At 43.5% G+C, this 20,139-nt stretch overlaps 1 protein-coding gene across 1 annotated transcript in view; it reads left to right on the top strand.

The window, feature by feature from the left end:
- The first annotated feature begins 614 nt into the window (after positions 1-614).
- mob2a (MOB kinase activator 2a) overlaps positions 615-20,139 on the top strand; it is a 59,014-nt gene continuing 39,489 nt past the window's right edge. Inside the window, exon 1 of the mRNA XM_053319768.1 lies at positions 615-1,103. Within this exon, the coding sequence (XP_053175743.1) occupies positions 1,087-1,103 (17 nt within the window). The 5' untranslated portion in view covers positions 615-1,086. The remainder of the gene's footprint in view (positions 1,104-20,139) is intronic.

Below are 20,139 nucleotides of genomic sequence, written 5' to 3' on the forward strand. Positions count from 1 at the left end.
AGCTTTTTGCATTTTGACACATGGTACCTCTGTAAACATTACAGAGCTTCCCAGATCTATCTCACTGTAAGGAATTTTAGAGGTCGGAAGAGGTGAAAGTGTCCAGATTGAAGGGATTAAGAAAAATAAATGGTGGAGTTGTTTTTTTCTCTTAGCCTCCTCATAGTTTTGTCTTTTATTCTTGTGAAATCATGGATGCCACAGCACTGCCACCAAGGCTTGGGATTTCACAAGGAAATTGGGAAACTGAGAGAAAAAAATAACATATTCTCCAACATATATTTTTTATTTATCCCTTAAATCATTTGGTGACCTATATGTATCTTTGCATTCCTTCATTAATCCCTAGAATAAGATAACAAGTGTTATAACTAATGTGCTACTCTCCAACTCGGTTGAACAATGGATGTAATCTTCCCATTGAAATGATGAATGGCGAATGTCTATCAAAATGAACTGATTTCACCTTTTTTTCCCCTAAACTTGCTAACTACATATCCCACTGCATGTTCATGCAGTCCTACGTGCAGCGCATTTTACGCACAGGAGAGACAGAGTGGGTCGGGTCTGTTTACTTCCGGACTCCGATTTTAGACTGGCTCAGAAAGCAGCAGCAGGAGCAGCAGCGGCTCCAGCAGGGGTTCAGGCTGTCAGCTAGCACGGCAGCCATACAAGGCTTCATGACAGAGGTTACCGGGTTGATCAGCGGCATCCCAAACACTCACCAGCCTCACCGGACAGTGCGACTCCAGGCGGACCGCGCCGCTTGCCCTGCTCTCCTCTGTGCTCAAAGTCACTCAGTGCTGCCCGCTCAACACACACTGATCCGTCTGCCTGTGGTTGCTGCCACACTTCATGATCGGAGCAAGCTGAGGATCAAAACAAGGACAATCGCTTAAAGTTGAACCGGCGTCTGAACGGCAAGACGCGGACCCCGGCCGGGGATAGCGACGGGGGACCAGGCAGCCAGGGTAGAGAGAGTGATAGCTGGATAAACTAAGGGGGGGTGGGGGTCGTCTCCTCCGGCTCCTGGTGGATTTATCCCCTGCCAGCTAACGTTAGCACAGCTAGCTCCAGACAAGCACCATGGACTGGTTGATGGGGTGAGTACAGACAGCTAATTCTCCTGTGACGACTCCACTGCGCAGTCTTTGAACCGCCTCTCGGTGCCTGACAGCCGCACAGCCGGCGTTTCACAGGTGCACTGTGGCGGTGGACACGGTTTCATTTCCACTTCAGCACATTCATGTAGCTGTATAAGCGGGTAGCATGTTGCCTAGCTTAGCCTAGCTCTGCGGAGCTAGCTTGGTAGCAAAAGCTGGCAGCGATAAAGCGACCTACTGTAATGTTACCCCGGGCCAGGCGGTGTTTGTGGGCATCTGTGTGGCCTGCAGCTAACTAGCCAGCGATGCCAGCGCCCAGATTAGATCTCTGTAGAGACAAACTGGCCTCTACACAGAAATTATTTATAGGTATGATTAACATAGCTAACGTTAGCAGCCAGTCAGTCGTGCTAACGCGGCTGTGCCCGGTTTTAGTTTATTTCCTGCGCAAGGTGCGCCTTCACTGGCTGCTTTTTACTTGAACTAACGTTAGCAGTCGTGCTAACTCACCACATTTGTGCTAACTTAACGTTATCTCTGGGGGGAAACAACAGAGGTCCCGGTGTCAACGAGCTCATTGATCGAGAAAATAAGTCTAAGCACTTTAGAGGATGATGGATAAATAAAACGCAGATGTTAGTCTGTTGCAATGAGTTGCTCAACTGAAGCACACAATAAACATTTGTTTTTAACGCGAGAATCACAGTGATTTTGGCTGTTTAAATAAGCTGTGTGTACTTTGTGCCTTGGTTGAGCAGGTGACACCTGCCACTAACTGATGATGCTGTTAAGTCATGAGTTTTGGTGACACACATCTGTCTCTGCATGACTCTTGCTTTACAGCCCAGGTACAAGGCTCTGATCATTATATTCAGGACACAAGTGATAGAGCTACTTCTCAAAGCCTCTGCCACAGTACAAGTCAGATGTGTTATCTTGTATTTACTTATGTAATTGTTATGCAAACTTAAGGACACTGGATGATAAAGTCATATTTGCCTGTAAGTAAAGGAGGGACTTTAACAATGAAGTCACGGTCCAAGGTGTGTTTTAACACCTTTGCAGAAAGGCTGGTCTTTCTGCTGACAGGTTATCAGGTCGGCTGCAGCACATTGCAGAGCAGAACAGGGCAGAAGTAGGGAGGAGGCCTGCTGTCAGGGGTGTTTCTTCACTTTGTGTCATTTTGGCTGAGAGAGATAACAATTCAGTCCCTCGATAACTATTACCTCTGCCTCTGAGGATTTGTCTGGGTTCAGTTCACAAGGATATGTGACGAAAGGCTTAGCAGACTTAATGAAATTTGACAGACAGTTAAGAAAAATTAGCTCAGTTTTTGCTACATTCTCACTCATAACTCCTGAACAAAATTAAGTTTCCCTGCATTGCTTGATTCATCTCAAATTTTCCATAATTTTTCTTTTTTTAACCACAAATTTCATTCAATCATGGCAAATGGACCTAAGAAATGTTTTGTGTTTTCATGTTTCAACCAACTTTTCTGTGCCTACCTAATTCACACAAATTTCCAGAGCACATGATCTCTCTACACTTTCTTGCAGTTTTTCCCCTCAGGTTTTAGCCACTACTAATACTTGTTTTCCTGTTTTTTTGTAACTGACTCTTGCATTGACTTGTCCCAAGTTGCATCAGTCCTCTCAGCTGTTAATGTGATTTATACATCTTGTCCTCCTCTTCCTTTTCCCTCAGTCACTCACATGAAGTAATATATTACGTTTTGCCCCAACAGTTGGTGCTGTCAGACCTAAACTGGTTTAACTCAGTGATCTGTTAGGAATTCAAGAGAAACACCCAGTTACGTCTCAGTGTCAGAGGAGGTGAGGAAAGCGAAGAAACACATAAGAGGAAAAAGAGAGGGACGCTGTGTGTCTGTGTCAGGATTATCATGGATGATACTAAATGTAGCTGATATTCACACGTTCATTTTAGGAAAGTTGTTTAACCTTTTTTTTTTTTTTTTTTTTTTTCATAGCGTGACACCCTTTAAATAAGTTGATGTGTCAGCCTGCAAGTGCCCTCAGAGAAAAATGAGTCATGCTAATTTATGAACTTAAAATATTTTATGCATTGCAAGTAAAGTCATGCAAATATAATGTTATTCCTGTCTTGACTTCTTCCGAATGACCAAGACTAACGTGTGTGTGTGTGTGTGTGTCTGTGTGTGGTGAGATTGTGTTTACCTGCATGCTGAAGAAGCATGTTGTGCACTGTGTGTATGCAGAGAAGGTGTCTGTGTGAGCTGAATGCATTGGTGGGGAGTAGACATGCGTCCAGTGTACGTCATTGACAGAATGGAGACTATGAAGAGAGAGAGGGGCAGAGAGAGAGGGAGAGAGAAAAGGAAGGATGAGCGTGATGAATGATAGAGGAGGGGCTGATGAGGGAAAGGCAGGGTGATCCACAGGGATGGAGAAATGGGAGACGACACGTTTCCCCTGACTGATGGATGGGAGAGGAAGGATGGAGGGAGGGGATATGAAATAGGAAGAAATTAGCAGGTGTGGGGAAGGGGTAGAGTATTGATAGGAAGGAGGAAGCTCCACAGGGAATCAGATGAATTTCTGTAGCATATCACAACACCATGACGGCCTACTAATGGTGGATAGATTGAGGGAAGGAGGTGTAGAAATGATGATATGGGAGCTTACGGTGGGTGACAAATGCACAAGAATATATTTTTTTCAGTGGTTTTAGCTGGAGCTTTAGCATATCTTGGGAGTATTGAATATAGTTGCAAATTAGATGCAGTCTGCCTGCGTCTGTGTATTTATTTTGCACAGAGAGCGACTGCATTATTTTAGAGCTGAGTGACCTCATCTGTCCGGATCCAGAGTCAGACAGGATGTTAAATCACAGGGGAGGTGCGCGACGCCTAAATGTGTCTTTTCCTGCTGGGTAGAAATGGGCAGGCTTTGACAGATGTTTAATCCCCTCGCTTTTGAGTGATGGATCGGTAATGCTGAACGAAAAGAGAGCGAGAGAGGAGACTCCAGCGAGCGGCTAAGTGGAGCACACTTTAGGCTGCCTGACTTAAGCAAGAGTCAGACTTAATGTACACTTAGGTCACGCTGCATCACCTGTGACTGAATGGTATGCAGACAGCGTATCATTATCCAGCATCGTTTGTGGAATGCCACTTACCCTATGATAGATAATCAGTGAAGGCGGCCATGCTCATTGTTTCCTGTCACTTTATGGATAACAAATGTTAGGCATGATGTTTCTGTTTGTTAGACTCTCATATTTGACAGTTTTTGTTTGGATTGTGTTGTTTTTCTGCAAAAAAAAAAAGTATCCTTTGTCATTTTTTTTGGGAGATTTTTGACAGGCCGCTGGCATCAAAGTGTCTTTTCTCCTCAGTCAAATTGTCTGCTAAAAATTAAATTAAAAGCAAATATGCAGTCATGTGGTGGCAGATAGTAAAGGGGAATTCACGCGAAATGCATATAGGTTGAACTTCCTCTACACAAACGACTGTATATTTACAGTCTTCATTGTAACTGCTGTGGCTCACATGAGAAAAAGTGCTTTCAGTCTCACACTATCTTTTCGCTGGTGTGATTGTTCTCACGTATTTTAAACCATATTGTGGTCCAAGTCTGAAAATTGTCATGAGCTCAGCAGTTAATCGTGTAAACGTGAGCAGAGCATCTTTCAGCATTATAAGTTCAATAGCGTGAAGGGAAAACCATGTGCATTGTAATTTCCTGTTGCAAACTTCACTCATATTAGTAGAGTGGTGAAGGTGGTAGGTTTACATCTGGTACCCAGGGTTACTGCAACAACAGTCTGTGGTGGGTGACTGGCCGTTGGACCGTTTCTAACCTAGATGAGCATGAAACTTTCCAGTTGAGTCACTTCACATCTTTAAAAGTTTCTTTTTAAAAAGCATCAAAGGTAAAACATTTGCACTATATGCAGTATGCAATAGATTTTCTTTAAAAAGCATAAAAGATACAAAACTATGCACATAATTTTTGCAGATGAGTAAACTGTCAGACATAGATCTAGATAGGAGCTGTGGAGAGAAACGTCTGACCAGGTTTCAGTTTTGCTGCTGTGTCTCTAATGGTGGTTTGAAGTTGCATTGGGTACAAATATGAAACATTTAAAATAACCGATGGCCATCACATGAATCTCATAGTATAATCCAATTATGTACTGTAGCAGAGTCCTGTGTTTCTGTGTACCAGTTATCATAACCTTCCAGATATGAAGTAAAATGCATTGACTGTCTTAACTGAGCAATCAATTAAATGTTCCACAGAAATAATGACTTTCAAACACATTTTTTTTAGAAGTCAATATCAGTCTTACAAATGTTTCTATTTGCATATAAACAAATCTCTGAACCCATATGTGAGATTCTCTATGGTAGCATTTTGGGAGATGGTGGTTAAAGTTTTCAGTCTGGGTATTGTAGATCTTCCCAATGGGGATTTTGCACACTACAATCCTGTCCTCATGCAACCCCAGCGCCTCGTCTCCATCTCAACCACACGCACGCAGACACACGTAGACATGCTATTGCACAGCCCAGGTGGCTGTTCCTGCTGCTCGCACCGCAGATGCAACGCTGATAATAGGCTCTGACAGACGAGCGGACATCATCTCCAAGCAGTCACCTGCTCCACAACAGAAACTAATCAACACTGTCACCTAGTCGCTTTTGGTCTAGACTACATCAGAGTTTGGTTTTGCTGTCTTTTATTTCAGCTCTACCATCGTCTGCAGTGTTTCTTTGGTAGTGTGTGTGTGTGTGTGGTTATTAGGTCTGACCTGAGGGGTCTGTAGCAGTCAGCTTATCAGAGTGCCTTGGGTGTCCACCTGGGAGAGGGCTGTTAACTAGCTTGTTGCTGTTACAGTAAAGACAGCTTCTGTGGGCTTTCCACAGTAAGAATCCCTCTCTATTAAGCATCAATTTTATTGTGTCTGGCACTAAATTTACTTTATGGCTGCACAGCCGCGGCAGCCCAGGCCAATAGTTTAAAGACCATGTAAGCAAGCCAAATCTTTAATGACAATAACGTGGTGTAGTTTTACAAAATCACGTCGTGTTGTGAGTGGTAATTAGCCCCACAGCACCCAATTTTGAGAAAAATAACACTCTGATTCACATCAGTCCTTTTACACAAGGGTCAATGCTCAACTGTTCATCAAGTTTAATTGTGTAGATTGACATAATAATGGGTCACCTTCCATTTCGCCCCCTCTAACCCTCTTGAAACTGGAGCTATTCCAGACCCCTTCCATCAAACACGAAAATCAACACCAACATATTAAAGGGCTTTCTATTGGATTACAGTGAATTGAACAGGGATTCACATTTTCTGATTCTCATTTGTTTATTTGCCTCGACTTCCAGTTCAAGCTAAGGTTAACTCCATGCTGCCCTGATGGAGGTCTTGGCCTGGGCCTCAGAGGTGGGCAACGGGCTGTTCAGCCATGATATGTTGACAGATTGGCCATATAACGAGAAGAGTGGTTGGTTTGTTTACTTTCCAGATACTTTCACTGCCTTTGACTCTCTGGCCTAGCTTGTTTCTCCTTTTCTATCTGTCTTTATCTCTCCCTTTAATCCCCCCGCGGCCCCTCTACCCCACCACCACCACCACCTCGCTCTCTTGGGACACTGATGTGCAGAGACGTTTGCGTGCTTGGCTGCTGCCTGAGCTGGGCTGTTGAGTCGTAGAGAGCAGAGCAGTGTTGTACAGGCCCAGGGCAGCCTCAGCCCTCTATGAGAAATGTTTAACAACTAAAAGCTAGCGAGGTGTTAGCTGCATTCCGAACCGAGCACACATGGAGATGGCCTATATGTGTAGTAGTATTATACCAACATCTTATCATGCTGATTTTGAGTGCAGGCCTCATGTGTCTTTGCGTGAGGGACGGAGGAAGGAAAACGGTGGAAGGCAAAGCAAAGCTGAGTTAGCTCAGGGCTGAGTCTAAACAAACAAGTCCTCAGCCCCCCCCCCCCCACCCCCCTCTCCGACATCAGTCCCCTCCTTTGACTTTTGGCGGTGTTCACTGCTCATCAAGGCTGCTGCGTTATTTTTGGACTGGAGTAACGCTCTACTTTTTCCCCCCAGTAGCTCAAAAGATCGAAAAGTGAGCGGTGGGGTGCCGTCGCCACATCGTGAAAGCTCAGCTGTCATAGTTCAGAGGTGTCAACTTCAGGTTTCACAGGAAGGTGACACCCAGAGCGAGTAGCTGATCTAGTAACAACCACGACTAGCAGCTCCAGCGGACCAAACTATTATTACTCTTCACATTTGTGATGTAAACATGGTGGGATATTGATTGGATATTTTGAAACCAGCCAGTGACGGACATTATTTTGTGTCTGAAATGTACCTGCCATTTTCATACTTTACCAGTGTTTGGCTAGTGCTAATTTCTAAAGCTGGATGTCAAACTACAAATCCAAGAATCTGTAGTTCGTTGGTTAATGTACTGTCATGTTGCTGTGAGGACTTGAACTAGCCGGTGTGTGAACAGCAGGTCTGAGTGAATGAAGTGAGCCTTCGTCTGGCCCGAAGTAACAATACTGTATCACGGATTGCTGTTTTTTAGGCCATCTGCGTGCATCATTGAGGGAGATATAAAGGTTCTTTTGAATGCCTTTTGAGGAGGCAAATAGCCTGGATACAAGAACACACACAGTCACTCTCTGGTTCGTCTCCTGAGACGCCTCTGCCTCCTTGTCTTCTCCTCCCTTTCTCCTTCCAGGCAGGGACGGGGAGAAATAAACGTGATACCAGAATGACTCGGCAGTTTGCCTTTCACTGAATATGCATTAAGTGGATAATTGCAGAGTCCAAATGCACATCAGTATTAAGCACTTCCGCGACTGCTTGAGATGGAAACTCTTGGAGTGGTGTTTTTTTCTCTCTCTCCAATGCCAAGGACAGTAGATGCAGTATAAGTACAGTGAAACCTAATAATAAGGTAGATCAAGAGGCTGCGAAAAACATCCCAACTCGATACCTGGAGCTGGCTTGTGAAGCTTCTCCGCCTACTCAAATGGGTCCTGACCTGTTCAAAAGCTTGAATAGAACCACATTTCACAATGCCAACGGCACAGATTGCTGACATTTAAGCAGCAGCCTCTGATACCTGCGATGTAAACAGCTTATGTCCACAGCAGACTTCTACTTTACATGTGGCCGTGTATTTGTAGATATATTTTGTTCCTGTTTTCGCATTAGAAGATGTTCTGCTCGTTTGGGCCACACTGTCGACTCCTGGCATGGCCCGAGGTGTGTGTGTGTGTGTCTGTGTCTGTGTGTGTGTGTGTGTGTTGCCTCTATTTTACTTGGCAGGAGAGCGGCACCATGCTGCGATTGTGTTTACTCTTTTGTAACACTGTGGACAGCCCAGCCCAGGACACACAACTGGCACTGCCAACGGATGGAGAGAGACGGGGGTGAAAAGAAAGGACTGACAGAGAGCAGCATAGGTTACGACTAATCAGCTGCTCTCTCTTGTCTCGCTTTCTTTCCCTTTCTATCTTTTGTGTGTCTTTTTTTTTTTTTTTGGTCAATAGTTTTCTCTCAAAACACGTTAGGCTGTTTAATATCAGACCAACATTTGTCACACAGAGACCGGCTCCACAAAGCTGGGAGCAGCTACTGTTCTGTCAGAGTATCATAGTTACGCACCACTGCCGGCTACAGCTGTCTTAAGATCAGCTAAAATAAGTTGAACCCCCTGCAGCAAGGTTTAGGGTTGTTGTTGCCGTCCACCCACACGGCACACCATGCAGAACTGTTGGCTGCATTTTACTCAGGACTGGTACCAGTGTTGCAGATTCAGTTCGGGCTATTAGTAACATTTAACACATTACTTCTTAGTGCTTTCATATTTCATCTATCAGTTTAAATAGTTATTTTCTATTTGACATCTTTAGGTGCCACTGTGTAACTCTAACTTTATTTATTTTCTTTATTTCATAAGGGTTTTGGATTAATGAGCAAAACTTTGAAGCACATCTCCAGATGTTCAGAAGATTCCTTTAGGTAAAATGTGTCTGATGGCATGTTTCACTTTAGAAGACATCCAACTTTCCACCTAATTTAACCGATATCTGTGCAGCAGTTCAAAATTTCGGAAGAACTAACTAACGCGCCGGACCAACAACAGAACACAGGTGATAAGATGAAGAGTTGGGATGTGAAATTTAAGAAAAAAATAAGCAGATGAGGTACTGGAGCATTGCAAATAGAAAACACCAGAGAAAGAGAAAGAGAGAGGGCAGCTGATAAGGAGGAGAGCAGCATGAGAATATAAAGAGTGCAGGTGAAGAGCTAGGGAAGGAGGGAACCGATAGTGGCACACGGGCGATAGGTGAGATATGGAGATAAATGGGAAGCGGCGACTTGGGTCAGAGAGCTAGATTAGAAACAGCAGAAATCTGCAGTAGAGGACAGAGAGAGAGAAGGAGAGGGAGATTTAACAGCAGGGGGCCCAGGCTGCTGCCAGTGGCACAGAGAGAAGTAGAGTTTGGAGCAGTGTGCAGGTCAGAAAGGGAGAGGAAGCCAACAGAAGTAAAAAGAGAAAAGGGAGTAGAAATGAATCACACAAATGTGCACCTTCATTTATTGGTTTGATTCCCAAAACCTTAAAACCAAGATTTGGAGCCCTGCTGAACAGTGAGATAAGAGACCTAATTCATGTTTCATGGAGGGGGGAGGCAGTTAATTCTAGGTTGTTTTATTTATTTTACACTCAGATGTGGTCGGCGGCCTTGGGCGAGGCTTCGGCTCAGCGGTGAGCTGCTAAATCTGTGCAGAGCCGGTGGGCTGCTAGCTTTGGTGCGAGCTAGGTTTGTCCTTGGTGGCTGAGGCTAGGCTGCTAGGCTGGTCTGAACTGTAATTGGATTAGAGATCTCTTCGTTGCATCAGGCAAGGCGAGCCGAGGATACACACACACACACACACACAATCGCACAAACACACACACACTTTAAAATGCCTCAGGGAGTGCAGTTCAGTTCTCGGGGCTGTACACCTCCCCCTTCGCCTCTTTTTCCCTTTCAAACTTTCTCCTCTCCTCAGCATCCTGCTATTTTCTTTATCCTCCTTTAATCAACAACCCACTCCTTCCCCCTGGCTGTTACACACATGCGTGTAGGTAGGGTTGACAGTACATTTTTGTGTACGTGTGTGTTAGTGTTTGTGCGCGTGTATATGGATCAGTCTCATTCCATGGATACCCTCTCTAAATGGGATTACATGAGTTGCAGCAGTGCCCATGCTGATAACATGAGGGAGGATAAAGAACAAGAAAAAGAAAATGGTCAAGCAGAGATAATGATGCAAGTCGTCATACCAGACATGACAAATGTGAATATGAAGACATGCTGCTTGGAGAAGAGAATCAAGCAGCTGCTCTTGACCTTTGTTCAATTGTGAACTTCCTGTGTTCTGGGTGTTGCACATCCTGATCGCCTCATTTAGCTTTTTGAACTTTTATGATCTATGAAACACTTCCTTCACTTCACAAAGTAGAAACAAGTGAAATAGAGCACTTTCTGGTTCATTCACATGGTTTATGTGTTTCAGTGGTGTCACCACTTGTACAGATTTTGAGTAATGTAGCTGATGTGTTGGAAAAGTCCAAGGTCACCAACATGACAAGTAATCAGGAAATGAGAACAAATGAAACAAAAGCAAAGTGAAGTTTATTTGACATGGACATCACAATAGCATTGAAGCTGCAAGCCCCCCCCCCCCCCCCCCCCCCCAAAAAAAAACAAAACAAAAACTGTGATTCAAATGTTTGGTCATACTGCTCAGCACTAGGTGACAGGTGACAGGTGTTACTGATCAGTGTAATACATGAGCAGGGTGTGGTGGGGTGTTTTGTTTCTGAGGTTTTGCTGGACAGGTTTAAACAAGAGGCTTACATAGCTGAAGAGTCATGAAAGGACAAGAAGAGACCAAAGGAAGAAATACAAGAGAAAAATAATTTCCCTCCGCTCAGTTCCACCTTTAAAAAAAAAAAAAAAAAAAATCCTTGCACGCTTGTATGCGTCCATAAACACTCACACAGCACATGTGGATGCGGTCAATGTAAGAAATGAAACAGTCAGTAAGACTAGAGGGAGGTGGCGATCGAACAGGCTTAATAACTTACAGGCCAGTACCAGCAGCCATATGTGTGTTCACTGACAACCCCGCCGTATGGCTCTGATCCGTCCATATGGCCTGTACATCTCCGCAACTTCCTGCCACCATGACAGCATGACAGTGAGGGAGGGAGCGGACAGCATGTGGACACAGATAGAGGGATAGGGAGGAGGGGTCTACAGCTTTGATGTGGGATGATCTTAAAACAAGGACGCACAATATAACTGATGCAAAGCAGAGGTTCAGAGCCATCGCTTCCAGTCCAACCTGAACCACCTGTTGAGGAAGGAAAGCCCTCACTGATGTTTCCAGATTGTTTGTTTTTGTTTAGCTGTCGAATCCAAATGAAACAAGCTCAAAAAAGCATTCGTTGCTGTTATATCCATCTACAGTACTTCTGTGTGTTGACACTAAATAACAACAGCTATAGAATAAACGTAGCTGTAAAGCTCATCATCGTCATCGACCATCAATGTTAAAATCGCTGTAGCTATTTCAGTCTTTGCTGGTAGGACACCCAACATCAGCTTGTCTGCAGATTTAACACCGGCTACCCCGTGGACAGCCTGCTGCACGAGCCCGCTCCATGAGGTGCTTCATTTCTAAAAATGGATGTGGAGGAGGAGGAGGAGGAGTAGGAGGAAGATGTTTGTGAGGGAAGAGTTTGACTTGGAACGAGTGAGAAGGGAGCTGGTGCTCAGGGTCATCTGATTTCCGCTGCTGGGTTTGGGTCACTGGATGGGAGCTGCTGACTGGGCCTTCAGGAGTAAAGGGAGAAAAGCTCAAAGCTGGACACAACCCAACAACACAAGACTCACAACAGAGGGTTTGACCCCTAAAAGCCTCTGATATCCTCTTGAGGAAGTGTGTGTGTAAACACAGATAAGTCTGACTGACTGAAGGCTTCCAGACACTTGAGGACATGCTCTGTCCGTGTGCTGTCCTCTTCATACACACACACTGTACTTCATTGTAATACAGTCAAGGTCTCACATACATAACACAGCTGTGTGGCATGATGTGAAACACTGGCCTTTTCTTCTCTCCTGCGTCGTCCCAGCAGTAGATCGGCTAAACGTGACCCCTTTTAAAAGCCTTTTTAATCACTGGTGGTCTCTTAGCTGGGTGGCTCGTGATAAGTACTCATGCTGAGCCAACAGCCTGGTAGCATTGGGAGCTAAGCTAAAAGCTAGCTGCGCTTAAAGGCTGGCTGTGAACACGGGGGTATTACGAGCAGTCCAGGCGTGGGAGGGAGGCCAGCAGCTCACTTTGGCACAGTTTAATCCAGGAAGGCAGGGGAAGGAAGGCAAGACCATCATGTCCAACTCTTCCCGTCAAAATATGTTTTACCATTGTATGCAAAGCACATAGTTATAATGTAAGAGGCATGCTGTTTTTCACAGTAACATCAGGCAACTGGTAGGAAGCTAACCTGTAAGATTTGGACTTATTTTGTGTTTTGGTGTTGCTAAAGCCATCCGATGTGTTTGCAGTGAGGCTGGTTATCAAACGATTTTCAGCTGAATTGTGTTTGTCAAACATTGAAAGATTGCATTAAAGTCAAATCTTGAAGGAGTGCCGATACACACTTCACGTAGGTGAAAGGCTATCAGTAAACAGCATCTATGAAAAAAGGGATAACACCTGCATGCACACTTACTCCAAGCCACATAAGTTGAATGATGACAACAACATATCAATTCTACTTGGGTCTTTCACATTCTGACCAGACAAATGTCCAAGGAGGTTGACGTCATTAAACTTTTGTGGCTTTGAAATGAGCATGCAGACGTTACCCCTTTTTCACTGAAAAACTGAGAAATTTAAAAAAGTATTGCGTTGGCAGCAATACCAAACATTTTCAAACGATAACTAAGCCCTTTCTTTTGTTTTTATAAAACTAAAATCCAACATATGTGAAAAGGGATGAGACGGAGATACAAGAAGGTGATAACAGAAAATGGGGAATCCTACATATATCTGCTTTCTTGCTTCTTTTTCCAGTTTTATCCTTTACCCCAAATTTTGTCTGCCCTGTTTTGTTTTCTGTTTGTTATCTGACCCGCACTCCCAGCAGAGCATCTCTACCTACAGTAGCTGCCTCTCACTGGAAGCCAGAGTGCACTGAGTCATATATGGGGGAGTGTGCAGAGCACTACAGGCTACTACAGATAAGGAGTGTGCTGCTGATTTATTACCAGCTGTTAGCTGGTTAAATGAGGCTAAGTGAGCTGGCCGGCACGGGGAGGTGAGATGGAAGAGATTAGCCTACATAAGGAGTGATGGAGGGAGAAGATCTGTGAAGCGGGCATTGACTCCTGACCCCCTGTCTTTTGTGTACCGTTTCTCTTTATCTCCTCCCTCGTTCATCCTCTGCTCTGCCTTCCTCTTCATTGTCCAGTCCTGCCTGCAAGTTTCTCATGTCGACTGAGCCTCAGACAGACAGCGCCGCTTCTGTTGAGCTTCTTGAGAAGGGGCCAATAAATGTTCTCTATGTTGTCTAATTATTATGCAACAAGTTAGTGCTTGTCACTGTCACCAGCAGCGTTGCTTGTTCATTGCAATGCATCACAGCCCAAAGCTTGACTTAAGTCACCTTCACATAACTGAATTGCCATATGTCAAAATGTATCTTTCTATTTTTAAAAACTGCTGGTGAAATTGTTCCTCTGTGGTGTGAAAAGGGATTAAATGTGTGAAGGATGTTAATATTTGAGCATTAACAGAAGTTCAGAAGTACAGTTGAGCCATGACATGGGGTCACAACACTGGGAAATGCACAAAGACGAACTCTTGACGGATGTTTCTTAACATTAGTAGCATTAGTTATGGACACAAATATTGATGTTGTGTGTTGTGTTTTTTTTACACATCCTGAAGCAAAATGTATAAGTGGAAATAATAACCAAAATATAGGGGAATGTGTTCTTTTAGTGTCTCGTAGTCATTATAGGTGACACCTAAAGACACCAGGTAATGACACTCATAGCAATTTTTTTTTGCCATTGTACACTGAGAATCAGGGCTTTCACTGACAAACCAGTCCTTTAAAGTGATTTAGTATTAGTTGGGGTGGGTTTAGGGTATTGTACTTCATAAAACGCTTGGTCAAAATGAAAGCAGCAATGGCTGAGTTACCTCGATCTGTAGTCCATCAAGCTCCAGAAACACTAGATGCAACCCTCTTACATCTTTAGTTGGATTTTCCCTGCCTGTTATATTCAGTCTTTCAAAAACCATGCCCCAGTTTGTTACGCAGGCTGTCTGTTGTGTTTTTTTATTCTCCCTACACCAAGCCAAAATAACCCTAATGACATCATCTGGGTTATCTTGTCAGACTTCCTTCCAAAGCCTTAGGAGATGTTAAACAGACAGTTTTAGAGGCTGAGTAGCACCTCTCATAATGAATCAGCTGAACTTCATGTTTAAAATCATTGGAGTGTCTTGTAACACATTCAGTACTAAGAATTTGTGACCTTCCCAACTCGCCTTGAAAAGCCAGGATTTGAGAAGAGCGGCAGATAGAAATAGTAGAGGTCTATCTCTGGCTCTGGATGAGGCTATATGTGTTCAAACAGCGCTGGATATCCGCTCCGTAAGCTGTTTCTGTCGTCAACTTTTGGTTGCCATGTTAGTTTGCAAGTTTTCATGTATCTGAGTGAGACTGAAAGAGCGAGCGACATTCTCCACATCCGTTTCCTCTCATAGAGGAACAGTAGGTCAGGGGTTTGGTCTGCTCTGGTAAGTTCATGTGTCTTTCAGGGCCAGAGAGGGGAGGGAAGAAATACAGTACAAACAGATGGGACTTTTCTCATAATCACTCAGGATTTCATGTAACCTTGAGGTGGTAGATGCCAATTAGTCACTTCATTTTAAAGACATTTTTAACTTTGAGTATGACCACTGCCTGAGCAAAGATTTTTCAGGTCATACGTTTCGGTTTGATAAGCTGATTATCAATGACTGTTGGAAAATTTCACTTCTCAGTTCACATTTTGTTTTCCTGCCTATCTAGTCTTTTTTTTGGTCTTTTTCTTTCTCCTTTTTTTCATGTTGTACTTGATATTATGTCAAGTCTGTGTGCTCTGACTGCATGTATCTCTCTGCTTGTTTTGCCTGGGTGTGTGTGTGTGTGTGTCTTCATGTGCACCTGTATCCGTGCCTCTGTTTGCATATGACCTCATGTTTTGCTTGTGTCTGTGTGTGTGTGTGTGTGTGTGTGTTGCTCCTTAATCTCCCTCCCTGCCCCACCCTGTGCTGTAACGCACTCTCCTTTCCTCTTCATTGTTCTGCCTCTCCTCTGCCAGGCCGGGGAGTTTGCTGCAGGAGCTCGCAGGAAGTCGTTGTCACCCGTCGCGCTGTAGGGAAAGCAAACAGTGCGGTGCACAAACACAGGAAGTGCTGCTTTTTTTTCACACAGCACACTGTCTAGGCGTCTGTCACTCGGCTCAGTTTATCAGAAAGCGGCAACGTGAGCTCTGTCTCTACATGCATGTGTCTTTCTCTGTCTCGCGGTTTACCTCGTCTCGCTCAGTTGACGTGTCCCTCCTCTGGCAGCGCTGTGATATCTGTGAAGCTTATTAGCCTTTGTGTTGTGTGCCGTATTTAATAGCTGTTAATTTGACAGTGCAGTGAAGTGACCTCCTCTCTCAACCAATAGGAATACTGAATAATACTCAAATAATAAAAAAGGGTGAAGAAATGCAAAAAAAAAACATTTCCAAAAGCTCTAAAGCGTGTTTGTGATTTAAGGTGGATTTCTCCTTTTAATGCTTTTTTTTTTTTTAGCCAGTCTTCATATTCCATCTTCCTATCTGAGCCTGAAAAGTTTAATAACGCACATGAATTCTTTATCATGCCTCCTCTCCGTGTTGCTCGGAGCAGCTGACTCCGCCATATTACTTACTCTTGCCTTATATTAAAGCGAGACCTTCACTGAAGCTGCTATATTAGAGTATATATCTGGATAGCATCTCTAGCAGCTGAAAGGTGAGAAGCTGTGGTCGGAGGTGGTTAGAGGTCACTGCACGCGTCAGAGTTCTGGACTGCACAGAGGCTGCATAATGTACACACACACACACACACACACACACACACACCACTGCACATACCAGCTGTTATATAACCACTGGCAGCTGTGGAGTCCACACTTCAGCAGTTTGTGTGTGTGTGTGTGTGTGTGTGTGTGTGTGTGTAAGGGTTCATGGAAGTAAGGAACAGTTTCTAATGTGGGGATTAGCTACCTGGGCATGGCCTTTTCTAGCATCAACTGCCCGGGACAAAACTACAGCTGAGACACGCTCTGTTTGCTCGAGGCATGTTTTCTGTAGCGTTTTCACACAGTCTGAGGATTTGAATAGGTTTAAGGGAATTTTAACAGCACAGCGCACATTTATCTATCTTTTGCTGCTATCAAGCTGCAGCTCAAGTCTCGAATATTGCAGACCTGGCTGGACACTGCTGCAAATAGTTGTGAAATTGATCTTAATCATGTTTGTCATGTTTTTTTTCTACATCCGTGATTTAAGGGAATGACTCTGCAGAAAAACATGTCTAGGATGTTTTTGAAACAGTGATTTTGAATTTTTGATCATTAAGAACCACATCTTTCCAAACCACAGTTGATTTTGATTTATTAGTTGTTTTTTGTCAAGGCTGCATTACAATAAAATGATCCATATGACATTAATAACAAGTCACATTTAAGTCAACAAATATATTGCTGACTTTTATGCAATCTGTCTGTGCATCCTCAACTGCTCGGCAGTTATTATGTAAATAAAAAACAAGCATCAGTACACTGATAAGAGTTTCTGCATGCCTTGAAAATTGAATCTTTGCTGGTGCCTAAAAGAGAATTTATTAGACTGTGTTGACTTTTAGCCACAGTTCCAATGGGTTGGACAGTCAGGCCTCTGTGATATTGCACCACTTGTGTCTTTGAAATCACCAAATAAGACCTTGAATGTCATTGGAATGTCCTTGGACATCCGGATGTGTTTTGGAAGCTTGTGATAGACACTGAAAGAGGAAAGCATCACAATAATGAACTGTGTTTCTATTCCTACTGCTTAATACCTTCAGCACTCAAAAATCAACTGACAATAATAGCTTTACTACAGGAAAAACCAAAAGGTTGCTGACATAATTTAGATGTAGTGTCTCTTTCCACCACAAGAGAGCAGCACATCTTCAGCCCACTTGACTCTCCAGTGTGCAGGAAACTGAGAAAAATGCTTACCTGTCATCTGTTGAGTAACTTTGTTTGGTCAATCATATTGATTTTAGCGGGGTCATATGAGTTCCCTGTTTTCCAGGAAAGGGTGGTGTGTATTCAGCTGTGTGTGTGTGCATGTCATGACAAGATAGAGGAATCAGCTCCAAAGCAACAGTAATATAGAAAACAGTAGGAGGTAACATAAGGTGAAATGTAGATAGAAGTAGAAAGACTGTAAACGAATAGAAAGAGGAAGAACAAGAGAGAGGGGATGGGAGAGAGAAAGAGAGAAACATCCAATGAGCATGAAATCAGATCTCGTTGCATAATCATGGCTCGCAGGCCTTCCCAGTGCGCACAGGGCTCTGTCGGCTCTTTCCAGTCCAGTATCACATGACCGTATCAAGCGGCTGCAGTATTAAACCAGCAATACCAGTCCACCACCAGCCAGAGGCAGACACAGAGATCAATAGTTCTGTTCTTCTCTGCACTAAGGCACACTCGCTTATTCTTCTTGGAGGATTTTAAAAAATCTATTTTGGTTTTAAGGTTTTTCACCAATGTGAAACCTCTCACTAGCATTTATTTTTCCTTACTGGCACTATGAGCAAAAAGCATTTCTAAAGGTCTTCTTATAAGCTTACATTTTCAGAGAGCCAACAACTCACCCTAGTGGTTTTGTTACCACTTGCAGCCACTTCTGGAGCGGCCTTGTGCCTCCATTCATTACACACCCTCAGTGTCTTTCCCATACCAGCAATACCAGATGTCACTGAAACATCAGCACTGCTCTCCTTCTGCCTCATTGCCTCATCTTCTTTCATCTTTTTTCTTTTTAATAAATCTTCTATTCTCGCCTTCTCCCCTCCATCGTTTCTTTGTTCACATTCCAGCAGTCAGAGCACATACCAATCAGCAGGACGTCAGTGACGGCCTTCACCTCTGCCCCTCTCTCATATCACTGCCCCTCACCTCACAGCACAACTCACTTAGCACAGCGGTCCAAGAGAAAGAAGTAGTTCTGTTTTTTTTCCACGCCGCTTGTGCATTACTTCTGGTCAGCAGTAGGTGGCATCACAGTCTCACTATTCTGAGCAGCTCACCTCCTCTTCAGTATGCGAGTGCTTAGAATGAAGCAGCGTCACTGCCACAAGATTGAAGTGGAGAGCAGTGAATCTTGAATGGATGGAGTTCTCTTTTCAGTTTGTAATGTTTGATTCTTATTAAGTGAAGCAGAGAGTCTAAAACCCATTCAGAATAACATAAGAAACGTCACATTTTGAAGAAAAGTGATTAAAAAAAATAGGCATAATTTCTAATCTGTAATATGTCTGTTTTTTTATGTCCCAGAAATCTTACTATTCAACAGTTGAAGATATTTTTGGCCAGTTTGCCTTCATTTGATATTGACAGTGCAGATATAGACAGACCATGCAGGGGAGTCTTAACCACTCAGTTACCAGATGCCCCCTCATCTGTTAATGAAAAGAAATACTTAAAAATAGTGTTGTACTCATAAAATGCTGCTATCTTCAGAATAACTAGTTAATAAAAAACACACTACCTTTTTTTCTTTTTCGCTTGATGGTTTTTCAAATCTACCTCAGAGCTTGGGGCAGAGGCTGCACTGAGGACGTATAAAGGTGCAGCAGCCAACATACTGCATTGCGTCCGATGTACACAATGTTGTATGCATGTTTCATACAGTTGCAGATGTTACCCCCTTTACATACAACTACCTTTTTAAAAACAATTATTTTACATATATTGCCTTTAGCTAAAGTTTCATTAAATTTAGCAAAGTGAAACCACAGCTTATCAGTATTTCAGTACTGGAACTGGTACCAATTTAGGACCGGTTCTCAATATCCATCCCTATTCTGGAAATGCCTGAGCAGTGATCAGTCTGTGGGTATGGTTGCATTTCATTTCCTCAGTCAGGTGGAATTTGAATTGAAACCAAAGCAGTCTAGATATAGAAAGATAACACAGAGGCCAGAAATACTCAGACATAACATGTGACTTTTGGGGGCATCCAGGAGACATTTGAGGAAATGTCAACATCTGTGTAATTTCAGTGCATTATTTCACACTTAACTCAATCATTGTCAGAGTCAATACCCACATACTGAGACGCCACTATTGCTATTTCAGCTTTGTTGTGATTTGGTGAGCAGCAACAGCCTATAGAATGACTTATTGGCCCATTCAGACAGCTGTATAAGGTGAGTTATAGTGTTTAGTCCAGGCTGTATGTGAAAGAAGGACACAGACAGACTGACCGACTCCTGGCGTCGCCCAGCCTGGCTGTATATATAGGCCCTTTCATACTGCACCCCTTGGCCAGGCCCCAGCTCACATATACCTCTAACTGTGCTGTGTGTGTGTGTGTGTGTGTGTGTGTGTGTGTGTGAGTGTGTGAGTGTGTGTGTGTGGTGTGTGTGGTGTGTGTGTGTAGAAGCATATTTCGAGGGTACCCACTGCATGCGTGTGTGTATGTGTGTGGAAAGAGAAACAGTATGTTCTTGATGCCTGGCAGAGAGATGCTGTGTACATTAAATTGCGTAACAAACACATGTCAGTGGTTTCATAAGATTAATCTTTTTTTTTGTTTTTACAGCAGTGTGTGTGTGTGTGTGTGTGTGTGTGTGAGAAAATGAGAGTATGTTTT

This window comes from Scomber japonicus, chromosome 5 (genome assembly GCF_027409825.1).
Source record: "Scomber japonicus isolate fScoJap1 chromosome 5, fScoJap1.pri, whole genome shotgun sequence".
Classification (NCBI taxonomy): domain Eukaryota; kingdom Metazoa; phylum Chordata; class Actinopteri; order Scombriformes; family Scombridae; genus Scomber; species Scomber japonicus.